The sequence below is a fragment of the Micromys minutus genome (assembly GCF_963924665.1).
Source record: "Micromys minutus genome assembly, chromosome: 14".
In the NCBI taxonomy this organism is placed as follows: Eukaryota; Metazoa; Chordata; class Mammalia; order Rodentia; family Muridae; genus Micromys; species Micromys minutus.
In genome coordinates this window covers 54,768,641-54,790,516 of record NC_137983.1, presented here as the reverse complement: position 1 = coordinate 54,790,516, position 21,876 = coordinate 54,768,641, and the positions used below count along the sequence as shown (strand labels likewise).

General features: G+C 46.7%; 1 protein-coding gene across 3 annotated transcripts in view; it reads left to right on the top strand.

The window, feature by feature from the left end:
• TNFSF13B (TNF superfamily member 13b) overlaps positions 1-13,505 on the top strand; it is a gene marked incomplete at its 5' end in the record, with an annotated part of 31,443 nt that extends 17,938 nt beyond the window's left edge. For all 3 annotated transcript variants that reach the window (XM_080928421.1, XM_080928420.1, XM_080928419.1), the window contains 3 exons: positions 8,739-8,851; positions 8,930-9,080; positions 12,985-13,505. In XM_080928421.1, the coding sequence (XP_080784547.1) occupies positions 8,739-8,851; positions 8,930-9,080; positions 12,985-13,097 (377 nt within the window). In that variant the 3' untranslated portion in view covers positions 13,098-13,505. The remainder of the gene's footprint in view (positions 1-8,738; positions 8,852-8,929; positions 9,081-12,984) is intronic.
• Positions 13,506-21,876: the final 8,371 nt, after the last annotated feature.

Here is a 21,876-nt window from a genome sequence, read left to right as displayed (position 1 = left end):
CCCGTGTATCACTGTTTTGTCCGTCGGTAAAGGGTTCCACTTTTCTTTTTTCAGTTGGATGACTTTCCTCCTGTTCACTTTGTCTCCTGGCTGCTGTAGCTAGAATTCCAGTGCATCACTGGGCAGTCTAATAAAAGTCCTGTCTTTGGTCATGCCAAGGACCTCTGTACTTACACTTACATGATTAATGTTTGATGCAGAGTTTCTTGTGCTTTCTGGCTTCGGGACCAGGGTGGTTCTGGTTTCACAGCATGAGTTAATAACTATTCTGGTTTCTACAAGAATTTGAGGAAGTTATTGGAAGTGTCTGTTTATATGTCACCATCCTGGTTCCCTTCAGTTGCATAAACATGTTTAATAGTTCCATGTCTGACATTTTTGGGGGATGGTTTCTGTTAAGGTTTTATTTTCTCTTGTGGATGATCCACTATTTGCTTATATTTTTGTTTGGCTTTTAGCCTTTTCTTGAAAATTAGACAGTTTTGAAATCATAATGTGGTGCTTCTAGAAATAAGGTACCCTACATATCCCAGATTCTTCTGTAGGTTGCTATGATATTGTTGGCATAGTTATTTGCTTGTTTAGTTGCTTTTCATCCATCTGTCATCCATTCAACCAATCATCTATCCATTCATCTTTCTATCCATCCATCATCCATCCATTCATCCATCCAACCATCCATCCATCTATCCATCATCCGTCCATCCACCATCCATCTGTCATCCATCCATCCTTTATCTATGTATTTATCTATGCATCTGTCTCTATACACACTGTCTCCATGAAGTCTGCTCTCCTGTCTCTGCAGTCAGCCTGGTAAGTGCTTCACTCTCTGTAGTCCTAACCTCCATAGTTAATAATTACAAACACAGAAGCCTGAAGTAAAAAGAAACTATCCCCCCACCCCGATCTTTAAAAGTTGGCTTTGTACTTGAGCATTCCTCTCATCCTAATCATTTGGCCTTAGCTGTCACAGAACCCAAAGGTCAGCTAGAGAGGTGTTGGATAATGAGCTTTTAATTGTCAACTTGAAACACCTAGAATCACCTGGGGACAGAGCGTCGGTGAGGTGTTGCCTACATTGGAAGAACAGCATGTCTGTGGGATATTAGCTTGACTGATATGGAGAGACACTGTTCCCTGTGGGCAGCACCATTTCCTAAACAAGGGCTTTTGAACTGAATAAGATTGAAGAAATTGAAGCATTCAGTCATGGAAGCAGAAACCATGCATGCATTACCCTCTTCTCTTGATGTGGATATAATGTGACTAGTTGTGTTATGTTCCTGCCATTATGACTTCCCTGAAGTGATGGGCCTGGAATAAGATAACACAAGCACTTGCTTCATCAAATTGCTTTTTGTGAAAGTGTTTTATCACAGCAGCAGAAATGTGTAAGCCCAACATCCTCTCAGGGCTTTGCTGAGTTTGGTCTGGACCTGGGAATGCTTGTTGCTCTCCAGACTCACTGTGTGTGGTAGCTTTCAGAGGTATATTTTCCCAAAGGCTTCAGCCTTGCCTCCTACTTCCAGGATGCTCAGTAAGTCAGCTGCTTGCCCAACCTCTGTTTCATGCTTCTGGTGACTAAGGTTGTGAGGTTCCTGGAGTTCTTTTGTTTGGTGCCAGCCTAAGGTGTTTCTTCTATCTGAATGGAGTATCCAGACACATCAGAATGTACAACTTGGTATGAGATATTTCAGTGGGTAGAGGCACTTGCAACCTGAGTTCAATCCCCACAACCCACAGTGGAAGGAGAGAACCAACTTCTACAAGTTGTCCTCTGATTTCTTATGTGTGTTCCCTGACACACATGTCATACATGTCTGAACACACACACGCATGCATGCACGCATGTATACACAAGCATGCACACACATTCATGTTCACATGCACACACAGGCACAGCCATACTGTTTTATCACCATGGTCAGTACAGTAATCTTCATGTAAGCCAATGGCTACCAGGACTTCCGGTCCCCATCTCCATGGCACCTGCCAAAATAAAGACTGGGGTATGGTTAAGTGGTTAAGAAGAAAGTGGTACAGTTCTTTACCACTGACACTGTGCAGCCTGCACTTCTTCGCTAGCTGGTCACGTTTTGGTTAAGGTTCATACACCTAAGAAGCTGAGTCTATCCATTTTGCCAGCTCTGTTATTGACTGGCTTCTAGACTTTTCTATCCAGCTGTTCTTTCTAGTATTTGCCCATCTTCCCTTCCTATCTTAGATAAGGTTGTTGGTCTTGACATCTGTCCGTCCAGTCCTATACCATGCCTTTTTGGACAGTAATGTGATTCTTCTTAATGGTGACATATATGCTGTTGAGATATCTAAAGTTCTGTTCCTTGACCTGCCCTCATGTTTGTGGAGCTGTTACAAATGAAGCAGCTGGTGGATTTAAGATTAGTGAATCATCACTTCCATTTGCCAACACATTGGATGCATAATCAACTCTGTAATGACTTACTATACACTTCATCTCTATTTCTGCTTCTACTATACACTTCTCTATTGAGTCATTTTTTTACATATTTCTGTCTCTATTTTGTAGGTGAATATATTCAGCCACCATGTGAATCTTGGCTTGCTTGAGTTTTGTTGTGCTGACTAGCAGAGTGGGCTGGTGAGACAATGCTCTTCTGTGTTTGCATCAATGTGCCCATCTCCTTTTAACACATTTCTAGATGTTTATTCTATTTTATGTACATGAGCATTTGCCTGAATGTATGTATGTATGCATGTATGTGCACCATATGTATACCTGGTGTCTGCAGATTTTGGAAGAGGGCATCAGATCCCTTGGAGCTGAAGTTACAGATGGCGGTGAGCTTCCATGTGGGTGCTGGGAACTTAACCCTGGTTCTGCACAAGAACAAGTTCTTCATAGCTGAGCCATCTCTCAAGCCCCAATGGGGCTAGTTCTTTGTAATTAAAGGGCACATGAATGGATTTGATTCTCAGTTTTACCATACCTTTACCGGAGGAGTTTAGCTGCACTGTAGGAACTCACCTCTATGTCTTGGTGTTCTCTGCCCTTCACACAGAACCAAGGCAAAAGACAGTTTTTTTTCCCCAGAAGTGGCTTTCCTTTCTCAGCTGACCTTATAAGGGCTTCTTTCCTTTTATTGACAATTTCCTTTGTTTTTTGAGATTATCATATACTTGCATTACTTCTGCCTTTCCTTTTCTTCCTCTAAACTCTCCCACATCCCCTCCTTGCTCCCTTTCAAGTTCATGGCCTCTTGGTGTGCCTAGTTTACTTTTAGAAATCAGCGTTTATTTTTCTTATCAGTCTCTGGATGGCCTGTGATGGTAGGGAGAATATCGGCTGTAGAAGACAGACACACTGCAGGCTGTGGGGCTCCTGCTTGGTTCCTTCTGCTGTGAATTCTAGGAACTGAACTCAGGTAGACAAGGGTCTCAGGGGATTGATTACTGGGATGAATGGATAGGCGATGTACAGCAAACGGTATTCCTTCAGTCACTAAGTTCATGGTGATTTGTTGTGGTGACAAAGGGAAGTTCACAGTGCTACCCCAAGTCAACTTTCCTGGTTGAAAGTCTTGCACAGAGACCGTAGGATGTTCCTCAGTCCTATCTCTTCTTTGACCTTTCAGGCTTCCAGTTTTATTAATGCTGGAAATAATTCACCTTCTAGTTGTAGTTTGATTTCTTTCTGAAGGCTTTTTTCCCTGTTTCCGTCCTTTGTCTGTCCATCTCTCTCTCTCCCTCCCTCCCTCCCTCCCTCCCTCCCTCCCTCCCTCCCTCCCTCTGTCCCTCCCTCCCTCTCTCCCTCCCACACTGGCCTCAAACTCCCAATCCTCCTGCCTCAGCCTCACTGTTGTTGGATTACAGGTACGGGAAAGCCCTGCACATTCTTTCAATCTTTGTTTTTTACAGAATCTCTTTCTTCTAAAACTTCTTTTGTATCAGTTAAATGAGTTTTTCTTTTTCTAATTTCCAGATTCCTTGAGCTAACAGCATTTTTTCCCCTGCATTTTCTGTAAAATTCGTTGGAGTGTGTATGTATGTGAAGGAATCTTTGCCTTCTGATGTAGTCTTTGGCCTTGACAGATTTGCCATTGGCAGGTTTCGAATTTCAAAATGACTTATTTATGCATGTCTGTATACGTTTGTTAGTTTGTGTGTGTGTGTAGGTAGACATACAATGTGTATGCCCCTATGTGTGTACATAGAGGTCAGGAAAGGATGCTGTCTTTCCATATTACTCTTCTGATTCCTTCAACACAGGGTCTCTGCCTCAGTTATCCCGAGTTCTCTCTTGGTCAGACTATAAGATGGCCAGCCCAGTGGCCCTTCTCCGGTGCTTTCCTCAGGGCTGGAATCGATAGTATTTGGGAGATGACTAGTTATCATCTGCGTACTGGGATCCAAAACCCAGCCCTTACAGTTGTGCATGAGATAGCTTTCACTGCCATTTCTCCAGCCCACATCTCCCCTTTTCCTTCCTCAGCCTTGGGGCCCTCGGTTAGCTCCACAACCTTTGCAGTTTCAAGGAGATCTTTAACTCCCAATAGACTCTGAAGACAGCATATGTCTACTTTAGGGCATGTGCTTGCACAATGCAAGTGAAATATCTTTACATATCTTTAAATATCTTTACATATAAAAACTGAAGTTTTTATTCCATTCGAGTTACTATATAGTGACATAATTATTTTCAGGCACTTTAATACATCAGTGACCTAAAACTGAGTTCACACACTTTACATGAAACAGCATTTGCTTTTAGCTGACAACAACCGTAAGGGTCAGGACTCTTGACACCAAATCCCCACGTGGTTAAGGGGAGTGAGGCCTGTCAGCTTAGAATGTCTCTCAACAGACAAAGCCCAAGAGGCAGCACTTTTGTTTGTCTGTCGTCTATTATCCTGAAATTCCAAGTGTGTTCTAAGTGGGCCATGATAGTTATACTTAACTTTACAACTCCCATAGCTGTTCACATGTCACTTGGTTTGCTTGCTTAAAGGACTTAGAATTAACTCAGATGTGCCAGGCTCTGATGGCATTTGAAAGCACAGTTGACTTTAATCAATTCCAGTATTGGAGGTTATAACCTGTGATTGTGTGTGCCTATGTATTGTATTATGTGTTATATGCACCCGTGTTGTGTGTACCTGTATGGTGTGCACCGTGTTGTATGGACCATTGTTGTGTGTATTGTTGTGTGCACCCATGTTCTGTGAACATGTATTGTGTGTACCCATGTTGTGTGCACCTGTATTGTGGGCACCTGTGTTGCATGTACTATGTTGTGTGCACCTGTATGGTGTGCACCATGTTGTATGGACCATTGTTGTGTGTATTTTTGTGTGCACCCATGTTGTGTGCACTGTGTTTATTGTGTGTACTGTATTGTGGGCACCTGTGTTGCATGTACCTGTGTTGTGTGTACCTGTATTGTGTGTACTGTATTGTGTGCACCTGTATTGCATGTACTGTGTTGTGTGCACCTGTGTTGCATGTACTGTGTTGTGTGCACCTGTATTGTGTGTACTGTATTGTGGGCACCTGTGTTGCATGTACTGTGTTGTGTGCACCTGTGTTGTGTGCACCTGTGTTGTGTGAACCTGTGTTGTGTGCACCTGTATTGTGTGCACCTGTGTTGTGTGAACCTGTGTTGTGTGCACCTGTATTGTGTGTACTGTATTGTGGGCACCTGTGTTGCATGTACTGTGTTGTGTGCACCTGTGTTGTGTGCACCTGTGTTGTGTGAACCTGTGTTGTGTGCACCTGTATTGTGTGTACTGTATTGTGGGCACCTGTGTTGCATGTACTGTGTTGTGTGCACCTGTGTTGTGTGCACCTGTGTTGTGTGCACCTGTATTGTGTGTACTGTATTGTGGGCACCTGTGTTGTGTGAACCTGTGTTGTGTGCACCTGTATTGTGTGTACTGTATTGTGAGCACCTGTGTTGCATGTACTATGTTGTGTGTACCTGTGTTGCATGTACTGTGTTGTGTGCACCTGTGTTGTGTGCACCTGTGTGTGTGTACCTGTGTTGTGTGCACCTGTGTTGTGTGAACCTGTGTTGTGTGCACCTGTGTTTATGTACACAGTAGAAGACGAACATGTAAAGTGAATGAAAACAAACATGCATAGCTTTGTCTTCTTGATAAGCTTTTTGACCAAAAAATAGCCAATAATTAATTTAAAGAGCCAATAATTAATTTAAATTAATATAGAACAAAATTTATTAAGTAAATACTTTGCCCCAGAATATTTTTAAAGCACGTTAGAAATCTATGTTTTACTTCACTTCAGGCATCTCCGCCCACTCTGTAATGGGTGGTGTTTCATGTTCCGGAATTTCAGTAGCATGTTCAGCCAAATGTTTTACAAAGATAGGCGGTTGCCTGTGGCTGATTACCAGAGCAGTCATCCGTGTGAGTTATGTTTTACTTAGGGTAGGGATTACTGATTCAGTGATTATTAGATGCATATCTGCTGTGGGAAAAATGCTGGGAAAACTATTGTGGGATAAAAAGTCCTGGGAAATGACAGGCAGACGAACACACTGGCCTAGCCACAGAGGAGTTAGAACCCCAAGGTGGAGGAAAATGTCCTCTATGTTCAAATTACCAACTCGGTTCTTAATAAACCACAAACATAATCACCTTTGACATAACCATTGTTTTTAACTTTTATAGCAACACTTTTTACTATTGTGGTTGTTTTTTGTTTTTTGTTTTTTTTTTTTTTGTTTTGTTTTGTTTTGTTTTTTTAAGACAAGATTTCTCTATGTAACCCTGACTGTCCTAGAACTTTCTATGATAGACCAGGCTGGCCTTAAACTCCCAGCTTGGGGTCTAGAGGTGCATACCATCATGACTTACTTGTAACAATCTTCACATTAATTCTTTCTCGGGTAGTTCAGTACTCAGCGATTTAACACACCTTGGGCAAATCATGTGACTTGCTGGAGACGTCTCACCAGGCTTATGTCGCACACGGGTAATAGTGAGGGCTTGTGTTTGATGTGACCTGCTTCTCTGAGCCTATTATCCTGATGAGCACTGAGGGAACCTTTATTTAGGAAAATTCTTGGGATTCCTACTTGAGAAGAATCATCCCTGTCTCACCTCAGGGCGCAGCACTCTCTGGAGCTCACACAATGGAAGTGAGCTCCAGGAGTAAGTGCCACAGAGAGAGAATGAGACCCACGATGTTTCTGGATCTGTGTGCCCATCTCCAGCACCGCCACCTCCCCCCACTTTCCCCAGGGTCTTCCCCCACCCCCATCCTTCTATGGCAATGCCTCCTTGTGGCGCCAGATTAATGATCCCCACTCAGCCTGACCTGAATTCACAGTGGTCTTGGTTTCACTGTTGGTGTTTTTAACTCCTTCAAATTCTCAGAAAACATGTGCTTCTTGTTTAGTGTTCTTCTGAAGAGCCTTATCTGAATCAGGAATACAAATTTGTATACTTCTAATAAATCCTGCATTGTAGAAAAAAAAATATGTGGAGCCTCTCCCCCACTCCCCTCAAGAAATTAAAAGCAGATCTGCCGTATGATTTAGCAATTCCACTCCTGGGTTTATAGATAAAGAAAACTAAATCAATACTCTAAAGAGACAGCTGGACTCCAGAGTTCCCTGCAGTACTGATCACAACAGCCAAGAAATCAATTTGATGTCCATCACCAGAGGAGTGGGCAGTAGTGACATGGGGCATGGAGCACTGGGCAGACCTGCGAGACAGACACAGAGATATAAATGTCACTACATATCCTTTGGACTCGTTTGATTAGTCTGGGAACCCGTACCCTCTTTTTGCTTATTGAGGTGACATTTTAAGACAGGCTTAGTATTTCCCATTGTACAGAGTGATCTGGCATGTTTAGACTTTCCACAGCGTTGCTTGCTATTCTGTGGTCACTGTGCCGTGGCCCCAATCTTCTGTCTGCTGTTTCCTTCCATTTAGTGTGCAGCTCCCCTCACTGTCTAGCCTTGAGGCTCAGCCCAGTGCCAGTGTTTGCACACTGCATCCGTTCACACTCGGTACCATGAACTCTTCCTATGAGATGCGTGTTTGTTCTCTCTGGGTGAGAGCTCTAAGAAGCACCTTGCTCCATGCTGGCCCCGTGGCCTGTTCCCTCGTCTGTTGCCCAGTCTGCCCTTTCCATCAACCCTGAGCACACTGTAGCCTTAGCACACAGGTTCTGAGCAGTTTCCAGCTGAGGGCACATCCAGTCGCTGTCTGCATCTCCTCGTCGTGTTCTGAGGCCAGTTTGGGAGTGTGCTTACTTTCTCCAGACACATTTTGCTAAGTTCTTCACCAAATCACTCAGGAGATGGAAGAAGATAATCTCCCAGTGTGCTGTGCAGAGAAAGATGTATTCTCTCTTCCAGAGCCTTCCCACAACCCAGCCATTATAAGGAAATAGCCGTGTGCAGAACAGGAAAAGAAAATGGAGGCAAGCCTGTGGGATGAGGTCTCTTAGGCACCTGCACCCAGGTCTCCCATTCTAAAACATCTACAGCAGATAGTCCAATGGAGAATAGTCCTCCTCCTCCAACTCCTCTCTCTTCTCCAACTCCTCTTCCCTTTCTTCATCCTCCAACTCCTCTCTCTCTTCTCCAACTCTTCTTCCCTCTCCTACTCCTCCAACTCCTCCTTCATTGAATATGCACTGTACTGTTTTAAATTTAGCGGGAGGGAAAGCTGCTGTTCTCAGTTGACTGTCTTCTGAGTAATTTTCTCTCTCTGCTGCAGGAACTTACACATTTGTTCCATGGCTTCTCAGCTTTAAAAGAGGAAACGCCTTGGAGGAGAAAGAGAACAAGATAGTGGTGAGGCAAACGGGCTATTTCTTCATCTACAGCCAGGTAGAGTCAGACTCGTCCACCCCCGCCCAACGCTTTCACTGTCCTTAACGTCTGGTGACATCCTGGCTTGTTTCTCAGGTTCTCTACACAGACCCCATCTTTGCCATGGGCCATGTCATCCAGAGGAAGAAAATACACGTCTTTGGGGATGAGCTGAGCCTGGTGACTCTGTTCCGATGCATCCAGAACATGCCAAAAACACTGCCCAACAATTCCTGCTACTCAGCTGGTATGTAGCTGTCTTAAGACCTGCTTGGCAAGATGGTGTAGACTATGCTGGGGAATCTGGTTCCCCCAAAAGTGCTGCTTTGTGATCCTAATGGAAAGACATTCTGCCATAGACTGTGCTGTTTATTTTATAATAATCAGTGTGAACTGAAAAGACTGATATCGTTGCTAACGGTCATGCCATTTTTACAAAAACTGAGATAGAGTTGGGGATGAAGAGGCAGCTCAGGAGTGGAGAGTATTGGCTGTCCCTCCAGAGGACATGGGCTTCATTTCCAGTATCCACATGGCAGCTCACTACTGCCTGTATGTCTGGTCCCAGGGGGCCTGACACGCTCTGCTGGCACATAAAAAAGACCAACACACATAAAAGTAATTAGATTAAATAAATGTGCTTTAAAAAATTATGAATGTGGGTAACAGAATTTGACATTGGAATAACCCTTATGTCTCTCCCGCTCATTCTCTGACTCATCCATAGGTGACTATGATGATCTTTGCCTGTTACACTCTTTAGCCACAGCCCACTTCCGCCGTATCCCTTCTTCACCCCTTCTGCTTTCCTGTTATTTCAGTGTTAGCCCTGCTGAGTTTAATTCGGGTTTCTTCGTGAGTGTGGGAGGAAGGTTGTTTGCTGGAGCCTGGGCAGGTTCTAGTGGTTACGCAGCTGGAGAGAGCGGCACTCCTCCCAGAAGCCACCAACTGTCAACGGTGCTTCATGGAGGGATGTGGCTTTATGAGCCATGAGGCAAAGCCGAGGGTCCCAGTCTTGTCTGGACCTGTGCAGGTGATCACTGCAGGATGTCCACAGGAGGGCCTGGTGTAAGGGACCTTAGCGCATAAGGACAGCAGCAGGTGCGATGTCTACCCGCTGGCTGTTGGATGCACACACCTGAGCGTCCTCCGGTCCATTCTCTGGCAGCCTCGCCATCCAGCAGCCATGATGCCTTACTCTTGCAGCCTCCTCATCTCTGGAGAATCTGAGTCACAGAAATGACAGGACATGACCTTGTGGCATGGCATTGCATGGCACTACACAACACAACACAGAGGTTCCTCATCTCCTCAGCCTCAAGCTGCAGCCTGGTCTGGCAATATGAACATGCTGTGGTTCATAGCTCCTGTTGGTCCCGAGTGCATATTGAGAAAGGCCGGGTTAAACACGGTAGACTCAGACACCTGACTAGTTCGCAGCTCAGAATATCAGCAGCAGCGTCAAGCGTGGGGACACAGCATGAGGGAAGGCATACTATTCATTCCAGCCTGTCCACACTGGAATTACTAACATTTCCCTCACTTCGTTTCAGACTAGCAGCACTGATTTTAGAAAAGCATGTTTCCCTTACATCTCTGACGGCTTTGACAAATCAGAACACAAATAACCTGTCCAGTCCTTGCTACAGTTATCACAGACAGTGGCGTGGAACACAGGGCTGCGAATTGCCTCTCCAGTATCTCAAAGGCCGGTTAGGTTATAGAGTAAACTAACTGGAGGCAGAGAGAACGGCTTCCACTGCAGGGGCCACACACACTGTACCTGCAGCCGCAGTGACCTCCGTGGCCAGGGGGAACTCTGTCATGTTGAAAGCCCCTAATTTTCATAAAGGCAGCTGCCCCTGTGCCCAGTGCTGACTGGCATTTTGATATTGTGAAATATTTATTCATGGCAAAGCCTCTCTGCTCTGTTGCTCACATTCAGTAAGGGATGTCATGGTGTCACAGCTGGTGTCCCTCAGACATTTCCGCTCACCAGACCTTCCCACAGCTCCCCGCCCCTGTGGATCCCCACAGACTCCCCGGGTACTATTCTTTTTAAAGAATAACTCCTCTGATGTTGAAGATACATCCCAGTATTCGGTAGGTCAGAGCCATACATGAGAGCCGGCTCCCAGAGATTTCAGGCTTGTTACTTTAATTTTGAATTTGTTTTACGACCCTACACAAATCCACCCAAACCCAAGTTGGTTAGCTTGAACCACAAAGCACGGTACCGAGGAACTACCACCTTCAAAGATGAATCATTGCTTTTGATAAGGTGAGCAGGCCTCTTGTAGTGAACACTTGTCACAGCTTAATGCTACAGCCTAGAAGAACAACAGTAGGCAATATCCCAGTGTTGGGAGTTTTAAGTAGAAGCCTATAGTACAAGCCGCAGTTCTCCATCCGTGGGTCACATGTCAGGTACCCTACATACTCTATCAGGAACTCACATTACAATTCACGGCAGTGGCAAAGTTACAGCTGTGATGAGCAACAGCAAACAATCCTATGGTTGGACGTCACCACGACACGAGGAACTGTGTGTATCCGAGGGTTTCAGCATCAGGAAGGTCAGAAACTACTACGAAGTGGCCCCACCCATTTCTGGAGCTTGCAGCGTTTGCCGAAGTCTTGGCCATGGCATCAGGCTTAGCATCCAGGGCAGCCATAAATCCATGGAGCACATATGCCATGACCATCTCTTAACTACATAGGTACCTAATCCCCTAACACTTTTCCAGCTTCAAGGCACAACTGCATGGCATGTCTGTGGAGCACTGCTTGTGTGTCTTGGTTATCTGATGTGTAGACTGTGGTTCCTGAACAGAATTTATACTTCAAAGTCACAGGATACCGCATTAAAAATTAGGCACAAACTAACATTTCAAGGAGTATATATATTACTTTGTATCTTTTGATCCGAAAGATAATACTGGTCATTTAAGGAAGCCCATAAGATAGAAGGCAGAGAGAAGAAACCCAAATGATAAAAGCAGAAACCTGGACTCAGAGAAAATCTGCTAAACAGTGTAGATTGTATTAAATAAGTGTTTTACTTTTTGGATATTTATTTTTGGCTTTTTTTTTTTTTTTTTTTTTTTTTTTTTTTTTTTGAGACAGGATTCCATTCTTTAGCCTGGGCTGAATTTTCATTTCATGTGTAGCCCAGGCTGGACTTGAACTTGTGCTATTGTGCCTAGCTTATTTTTTAAACTTTTAAAACTATTTAGAGTTTAGATGCATATTTTAAATCATGATCATGGACTGGTAAGATGACTCGCTGAGTGAAGGCGCTCACCTCGCAAGCTTGGTAATCTGAGTTTGATCACAGAACCTGTGTAGAGGAGTGAAGGAAAACCAACTCTACAAAGCTGTCCTCCAACCTTGTCTTAGTTAGGGTTTTACTACTGTGAACAGACACCATGACCAAGACAACTCTTATAAGGACAACATTTAATTGTAATGGCTCACAGGTTCAGAGGTTCAGTCCATTATCATCAAGGCAGGAGCATGACAGTGTCCAGGCAGCTATGGTGCAGGAGGAGCTGAGAGTTCTGCATCTTCATCTGAAGGATGGTAGAAGAGTGGATCCCACATAGTTAGGAGGAGGGTCTCATTGCCCACCCCTAGAGTGACATACATCCTCCAGCAAGGACACACTTACTCCAAGAAGGCTATACCTCCTACTAGTGCCACTCACGGGGCCAATGGGCTAAGCATTTTCAGATCACCACAGACTTCCACACATGTGCTGTGACCTGTGTCCATACATATCACTCACTCATACACACACACACACACACACACACACAGACACACACACACACACACACACACTCACACACAACTAATACAAATAAATCAACAAAAAGAGATTACCACAATGATGGGCTTCTCTATGTGACTATATGATGACTTCCCAAAGACCTAGCTCACTGTGACATTTGCCACTGGAATCCCGGTGGCATTCCAGACAGGCATGTGCTGGAATCTGTCAGTTCTCTTCTCGATGTACCCATTTAATTTTAAGGCTAACAGGATTATGAGCAGTTGTTGAGTGGTTCGAATGCTGTGTTGATGTGATACAGTAGCATCTTCTAACGAACGGCAGCTGTGGGAAACTCTTGTCACCCCCTCTCTCCCAGGCATCGCCAGGCTGGAAGAAGGGGACGAGATTCAGCTTGCAATACCTCGGGAGAACGCCCAGATTTCACGGAATGGAGACGACACCTTCTTTGGTGCCCTAAAACTGCTGTGACCCACTTGCTGGAGTGTGTGGCCCCTTCCCTCCTCTTCTCTGTACCTCTGAGGGAGAAATGGATGACTGGAGTTACCAAAGGAGGGGGGAAGTCACCACCGAAAGCAGGAAACATTACACACATCCACAACCAAAGTGTGTCATGTGAGTTATGAGAAATGGAGTCCACAGCCAGAACAACAGGACCAAGAAGGCTGTTTTCTCCAGTCCTATGCCAACACGCACCACACCCTTGCTTTTTGCCTTGGGAGAAACACGTTCAGAATGCAGGGAAATTTCCTTGTTTGGGGATTCACCATGAGAAGAGGGCCCACATCTACAGGTTACTGAAGCATTCACGCAAAGTCTCAGGATTTACCCTCCCTTCTCATGCTAAGTGCACACTCCTCTTTTCCAGGTAACACTACAGAAAGGCTCTTTGTTTGTTTTTAAATCTAGGACTCTTGAACTGGCTATAGACAAGAATACTTACAAACTTAAGTATAAAATAAACTTAATTAAAAACATTTAAGTGTTAAATAATTGGATTAAAAACTGTTGAAGTTTTCTTGGTTTGGGTCAAGCTGGCAATTGCTTTTGATATCGAAGTATTTTTGACAGAAGTAAAGAACTCACTCATTTTAGACCATAGGTGTATTTTATAATAACTTCAGGTCGCTTCATAAAATGGCGTTGTAGGTGTATCTGACTTGCACAGAGATCACTATTGTGAAGCTATAGTCACACTCATATAAGCTCTGCTTTGAGGTTATGCATGTAGCGGGGCAGAGATTTCCTCCATATCCACTGTGGGGCTGCTGCTTCTGTTTCAGATCAGGTGATCGATTCTGGAAGGGAACATCTGCCCTATTTGCTCCATAACAGTTGAGGTTCAAGCATCTGATGTTAAGCGGAGGCACCTTCTGAGTTAGGGTTTGACTGCTGTGAACAGACACCATGACGAAGGCAACTCTTATAAAGAACAACATTTAACTGGGGCAGGCTTACAGGTTCAGAGGTTCAGTTCATTATCATCAAGGCAGGAACATGGCAGCATCCAGGCAGGCATGGTGCAGGAGGAGCTGAGAGTTCTACATCCTCATCTGAAGGCTGCTAATGAAAGACTGACTTCCAGGCAATTAGGATGAAGGTCTTAAAACTCACACCTACAGTGACACACCTACTCCAACAGGGCCACACCTCTAAATAATGCTACTACCTTGGCAAAGCATAGTCAAACCATGTCAGGCACATAAGTGTGCCCTGTGAGGATCCTGTCTCAGAAGTGGCAGGAGGGGAAGAGCATTGCCTCAGAGGAGTGGTCTCCCTAGCATTGCCGCTATGGTTGATTGCCAAACAGAAGCAGTGTGCCTTCTGACCATCGCCAACACCGAGCGGTCAGCCGACTTCACTTCCTGTATTTCTCTATACAGCTTCAACTTTGAAGACTCAGGTGAGAAGCATTTCAGGTAAGATAACATGTGCTGGGGAGAAATGATAAAGTCTGGGTATTTATACATCTCTAAGGGGTCTTTCTGTGTCTACACATTATCATTACTGCTCAGAGAATAAAGTTCAACCAAAACACTGGATTTGAACTGGGTGCTTTAGTGAAACAACCCAGCCGCAGTGCATGTGAGATATAAAAAGACCCATTTTTGGTTTTCTCTGTAACCTGCACACTGATTTCCAGTTTCGAGAGCAGTTTACATTTCTGCTGCGGAAATACCTGAGTCCCCCTTTATCCACAGCCCACCAGCACTTGCTGTTACCAGTTGTTTTGCTGACAGACTAGTTTGTCTAGGGCAAAATGGGAGCTCGCTGTGGTTTTATTCGCATTTCTATGGCAGCAGGGATGTTGAATGTGTTTCATGTTTGTTTATTGGCTGAGCCAACTTTATCTTTTGAGAAGTGTTCATTTCATTAGCCCATTTATTTATTGGGCTGTTTGGTTTATTAGTACCTATGCATTTGTTTTGTTTGAATTCTTATATTGTATTTCCAAGTCTGGAGCCTTTAACTACTACGGATCTTGACGCAGAAGTTCTCATGTATTCTGGGTATCAAACTTCTGTCAGATATTTACTTAGCAGTTTCCTCTCCTGTTCTGGAGGCTGTTTATTCACTAGATACCTTGGTTTCATTGCCATTAAGAAATCTTTTAATTTCCCAAAATCCCACTTTTGACTGATGGGTCATTTTCTGAGCAACCCGAGTGGTGCTCAGAAAGCACTTGACTGTGCAGGTACTTTGAGGTGTTTCTTCACGTTTTCCTCTACCACATTGAATTTTACATCTCAACATAATAAAGGCTGTACTTAACAAATCTACAGTTAACATGATAAACGAAACAAAACAAAACAAAAAACTAAAAGCATTTCCACTAAAATCAGGATTAAAAGAGTATGCCTACTGGATCCACACCTACTCAATATTACACTTGAACTCCGAACCAGAACAGCAAGCAAGGAAAACGAAGCGTATTCAGGTAGAACAGGAAGAAGTCAGTCTCCCTATTTGTAGATGGTATAATTCTCCACAGAAACCATAAATATCTCACCAGAAACCCCTTGGGACTCATGCATTACTTCAGGAAATGAAATTAGTTTTTGAGACAAACACTCAGTAGGCTTCAGGTCGACCAGTGGCAAACACACTGAGAACAACAACAAATCAGAAAAATCAATTCTGTTGTCAACTGCCCAAAACACAAGAACAAACAAAGCCCAAGCCTATGCAGCTCTGCAAGAACACCCGTGAAACAGGGAAGTAACTGAGACAGGAGACGATTCTGAAGCGGATTGAATGAACCGGTGTTGGGAAATGCTTGTCCCACTCAAAGCGGCCTACAGATAAGATGCCATCCCCATTCAGACACCAAGGTTCTTTTAATTCTTTTTAGGGCTGAGCATTCTTTGGTCTTTTGCTCCCCCACCTTGGCCAGGTGTAGGCCTGTATGTTAATCACCACTCACTGCGGGTGCTTCTCTGATGAGGGCCTAAGGGGGCCTGAATCTATGGACATAAGGATAAGTCATTAGGAGCTGGTCTAGAAGGACATCCACTGAGTAGAATAACTGCTGTAGGTTCTCTCCTAGGGCCTCTGACTTTCCAGCCACGGTACATAGACGACGCCATTATTCACATAAATAAAACAAAGCAGAATTCATATGGGAACACGAAGACCCCAGAAAAACAAAACAAGCCAGAGGAAGATGAACCATGGTATGAGAAGGTATTTGATGGAACAGAGAGAGCACAACACAGCTCCACAGCTACAGTGCACAACACAGGTCCACAGCTACAGTGCACACACAACACAGGTCCACAGTTACAGTACACAACATAGGTCCACAGCTACAGTGCACAGCACAGGTCCACAGCTACAGTGCACAGCACAGGTCCACAGCTACAGTGTCTTCATTTCTTTTACAGAGGTTCAGGAAGTGTTCACTGGAGGAAAGATAGCCTCTTGGTCAGAACTGGATATCCACATGTAAAAGAATGAGTCAGATCTCTATTGCCCACTTTATACAGCAAGTCAATTAAATGGATCAAAGACCTTAATCTAAAAGCTGAAACCCTTAAAATCTGAAATGGCTTAAAGTAAATGATAATAATAATAATAATGATAATAATAAACATGAGAAGGATGTCAGAGGTGAAATTTTCCACGTGACCTGTCATCGTCAAAACACAGGAAGATGATGTATAAATCCACTCGCGTGGAGTGTATGTGTGCAGGTGGCACAAAGATAGAAGCAAACCTTTATAAACCCTGGAGTAGGGACCCTCTCTCTCTCCTATCCTTTCTGCTGCTCCTTCATGAAGGATTTGGTTTTGTTTGTTTGTTTGTTTGTTTAGAGTCAAAGGTGATGTTTTTGTTCTAATGCTAGTTCCTTATTAAATATTCTATAACAGGGTCACTCAGATTTCAGTCCCACTGAGGCTTATCACGGCTTGGAAAACTTAGTGAGTATGTACAAGTTATTGGAGCTGTATATGGAAATAAAAAAGACAGCATGCGACTCTGTATACCCATGGACACAGAAAAGAAATTAAACTATAATGCCAAAGAGAAAGAAATGGATTGTCTGGGTTTTATGTTAGCCAGACATCTGGAAGTAAAATTTACAGAAACGTGAAGTTGATGGTTTGGGTATGAGCTGATTCTTCCCAAGCCCCTGTGTCTGGGTACTTGGTCTTAATTGGTAGGGCTGTTTGGGGAATTTGGAGACCATTAAGGTAGAATTTCGTTACAGGAAGTGGGTCACTGACTCTGGCTTGAATATCTTCTGCTGAGACTTGAGGATCTGTAGCCACACAGTCTAGCCGCCGAAGACTCTTCCACATGTCAGTGAGGGACTGTACTCTCTCAAAAGTGAGTCTAAGAGTGTCCTTGCTCCCTCCCCTAAGCTGCTCCTGTCAAGAATTCAGCTATAGATGCCACAGAAGTAAGCAATAGAAAAAATAATATTGTCCTGAGGCACCTCAAGTAAGAAAGGGTTCGGGGAAGAAGGGAAAAGGGAGGAACTGAGGTAAAGTATCCTCATGGTCCCAAACAGATGTACAAATATTAACCTGAGGGCCCCACCTCAGATGTTTCAAGGACTTCACGTGTAGGTCAAAGGTTGCTCTGCATATAATGTAATCTAAGAGAAAGGATCCAGGGTTTTGGCATCATGAGACAGTACAAGTGGGATCTGTGTATCGGGCTGGATGGGAACAAGCACCCAGGTAAAAGGTCTTCTGGAACTAAAGACTTCATATTGGATCACCCTGTGAGTGTGAGCAGCCCTGGTTGACTGCGATGAACCCTTCCCCAGTCTTTTCTGCAGATAAGAGGAATCGCCTGAGTCTTCCTGTGAACTCTCCTTAGGGAGGGGATCTGTGTCGGCATCCAGCTCAGCAGTAGAGTGGGGGACACACTCAGTGTGAGCAGCACAGCAGAGAGGGTGGGAAGGCATTTCATCCACATTAGTTCCCATTTCCAATAACGGTATTGCACAATATGTTCACTGTGACTCCTGGAATTAGAGAGAAGTGGTTCGTGTTTCTGCCAAGTAGAAGCCGCAAACTTAAAAGGGCTTCCAGACCCTCTTCCAAATGTCACAGCAAAAACAAACAAAGCATTTCTAAAACAAACTACCATCAATCAAGGACTCTGCTTGGCCAGTCACTGAAGTCAAGGGTTGGAGTGGAGACCCTGCAGAAACCAATCTGTTCACGCAGCAGGGGGCCCTTATCTTCTGGTCGAAACTCAGACATGACTGGTGTCTTTGGGGTTTCATCTCAACACCTCCCAGATCCTGCTGTGTCTACATGTGCTCCTTACTAGTTACATGGTGTGTGTGTCTACACATGTGAGTGCGTATTCTTCATGTATGTGGGGGTGTGTGCACATGTTGAGTGTATTCAGTGAACTCAGACATCTCACCCTTAGGACAGGGCAAGTATTACTGAAAAACCTCCTTACTAATTATACAGCATGTTTGTGTGTGCGTGCACATGTGAGTGTGTGTTATATATGCATGCATGTTCATGTGCACATGTTGAGTGTACACAGTGGACTCACAGACATCTCATGCTGAGGACAGGGCGAGAGTTACTGAAAAACCTCAAATGTATAACTTGTCCTGATGATTGGAAAGACGTATGCTGACCCTGAGTTTCTTCTGAGGGGTATGCCAGCCAGAAACAGAGTTGAGACTAAGGCTAAAGCTGAGGTGAACAGGGTGAGAGGTCACATGGCAGGAGTGGGCGTTGCTGGGGATCAAACCCAGAGCCCTTCTCATGCTAAGGGAGTTCTGAACAGACACAGACACAGACAGGCTGAAATGGGAACATAGATGTGGGACATGGAATCATGTAACAAGTAGATGTCTGAGTTTTGCCTCCAACTTTTAGGGTCAGCTTCTCTGTTACGTTCTCCTTGTTCTGCCATTCTGCATCAAGAAGCAGCACTGGCTTTCTTTCATGGTACTAAACGTGGAGACTTCAACACAGTTTCTTCAAGTCCTCAGACCTGTCTAAGAGACAATCCAGTGACAGTGAAAAACTTTGAAATGCCCAGCGGCAGAGCAGAGAGCGCCCGGGAGCCAGTGTGTGAGGAGGAAGGAGGGCCTGGGACCACCGCTGCTGGCCACTGCTTCCGTGTTACTGTGGTGCAACACATGAGAAACAGGGCAGGTCAAGTGTATGCTGGGGACAGCTTCAGGGAACTTTCGTCCCTCACAGCAGGGAAGGCAGGGTGGCGGGATGTGTCCCTTTTTAGGGTACAAGCAAAGACCTTAACTGGAGTCCGGCTCTTGGTTTCAGAGTGTTTCACGTTTATCATAGCAGACCAGGCAACTCCCTACTGATGTTTGGTCTAGCAGGAGCACAGAACTGGTCTCAACCAGAATCATCAAAGGCTCTAGTGACTTCTGCCAATCCTGAAGGCTGCACGGCCTTCAAAGATGGCACCGGAAGCTCGGCATTTAGCATCCTGAACATGAGTTTGGTAACCACATTTCAGACTCAAATCATAGCTTCCTTTCCCTTGTCCCTGAGGGCTCATAGTTGTCTAATAATGAGAAGTTTCACTAGTCCCAATCTGAGAGTTCCCATAACACTAGCAACTCCCACTCAGCCAAGTATCCAACGTTCAAAGTCTCTTCTGGGTCTCAGGACAATGCCTGGGCTATGAGGCTTTGTAAACCAATCTTTTAGTATACGGTAGCCCTGAGCAGGTGGTATCTTTCCGAAAGGGTGGGATTGGAGGTAGAAAGGAAATATTGGACTAAACAAGACAAAGCAGGACAAATCCTGTTGGGCCTGGTTCTGTGACACATTATCACAATGTGACTCCTGACAGAGAGGCTTGAGGAGCCCGCTTCTGTAGGGCGCCTGCTTTGTGCAGCACGCTCCGATGCCTTGGCACCACATGGTGTCTGCGGCATTCTGTGCCAGACAGTCCACTTCTTAACATCCTCACATCCGCATTGCAACCTAGATTTCATGTGCAAAGCCCCATAAAATATGCTGCAAGGGACCCCTGAAATATACGCCCCCCCTGCAAGGGACCCCTGAAATATACGGGCCCCCCCGTGCTCCACACTGCCCCCCGTGCTCCACACTGCCCAACGTGCTCCACACTGCCCCGCTGTGCTCCACACTGCCTCCCCCTGTGCTCTACACAGCCCCCCCTATGCTCCACACTGCCCCCCTGTGCTCCACACTGCCCCCCTGTGCTCCACACTGCCCCCCTGTGCTCCACACTGCCCCCCGTACTCCACACTGCCCCCCCCGTGCACCACACTGGCCCCCCGTGCTCCACACTGCCCCCCGTGCTCCACACTACCCCCCGTGCTCCACACTAACTCCCCCGTGCTCCACACTGCCCCCCCGTGCTCCACACTGCCCCCCCGTGCTCCACACTGCCCCCCCGTGCTCCACACTGCCCCCCGTGCTCCACACTGCCCGCCCCATACTCCACACTGCCCCCCGTGCTCCACACTGCCCCCCGTGCTCCACACTGCCCCCCGTGCTCCACACTGCCCCCCCGTGATCCACACTGCCCCCCCATGCTCCACACTGCCCCCCATACTCCACACTGCCCCCCGTGCTACACACTGCCCCCCCGTGCTCCACACTGCCCCCTGTGCTCCACACTGCCCAACTCCGTGCTCCACACTGCCCCCCGTGCTCCACACTGCCCCCCCGTGCTCCACACTGCCCCCCCGTGCTCCACACTGCCCCCCGTGCTCCAAACTGCCCCCCTCGTGCTCCACACTGCCCCCCATACTCCACACTGCCCCCCCATGCTCCATACTGCCCCCCCATGCTCCTCACTGCCCCGCCTGTGCTCCACACTGCCCCCCTCCGTGCTCCACACTGCCCCCCGTGCTCCACACTGCCCCCCCGTGCTCCACACTGCCCCCCCGTGCTCCACACTGCCCCCCCGTGCTCCACACTGCCCCCCCGTGCTCCACACTGCCCCCCGTGCTCCACACTGCCCCCCCGTGCTCCACACTGCCCCCCCTGTGCTCCACACTGCCCCCCGTGCTCAACACTGCCCCCCGTGCTCCACACTGCCCCCCCGTGCTCCACACTGCCCCCCCGTGCTCCACACTGCCCCCCCTGTGCTCCACACTGCCCCCCCGTGCTCCACACTGCCCCCCCGTGCTCCACACTGCCCCCCGTGCTCCACACTGCCCTCCCCTTGCTCCACACTGCTCCCCCGTGCTCCACACTGCCCCCCCTGTGCTCTACACTGCCCCCCCTGTGCTCCACACTGCCCCCCCGTGCTCCACACTGCCCCCGTGCTCCACACTGCCCCCCCTATGCTCCACACTGCCCCCCCGTGCTCCACACTGCCCCCATGCTCCACACTGCCCCCCCTGTGCTTCACACTGCCCCCCCCGTGCTCCACACTGCCCCCCGTGCTCCACACTGCCCCCCGTGCTCCACACTGCCCCCCGTGCTTTACACTGCCCCCTGTGCTCCACACTGCCCCCCCGTGCTCCACACTGCCCCCCCGTGCTCCACAGTGCCCCCCTGTGCTCCACACTGCCCCCCCATGCTCCACACTGCCCCCCGTGCTCCACCCTGCCCCCCCGTACTCCACACTGCCCCCCTGTGCTCCACACTGCCCCCCCTGTGCTCCACACTGCCCCCCCGTGCTCCACACTGCCCCCCCTGTGCTCCACACTGCCCCCCCGTGCTTCACACTGCCCCCCCGTGCTCCACACTGCCCCCCCGTGCTCCACACTGCCCCCCGTGCTCCACACTGCCCCCCCGTGCTCCACACTGCCCCCCTG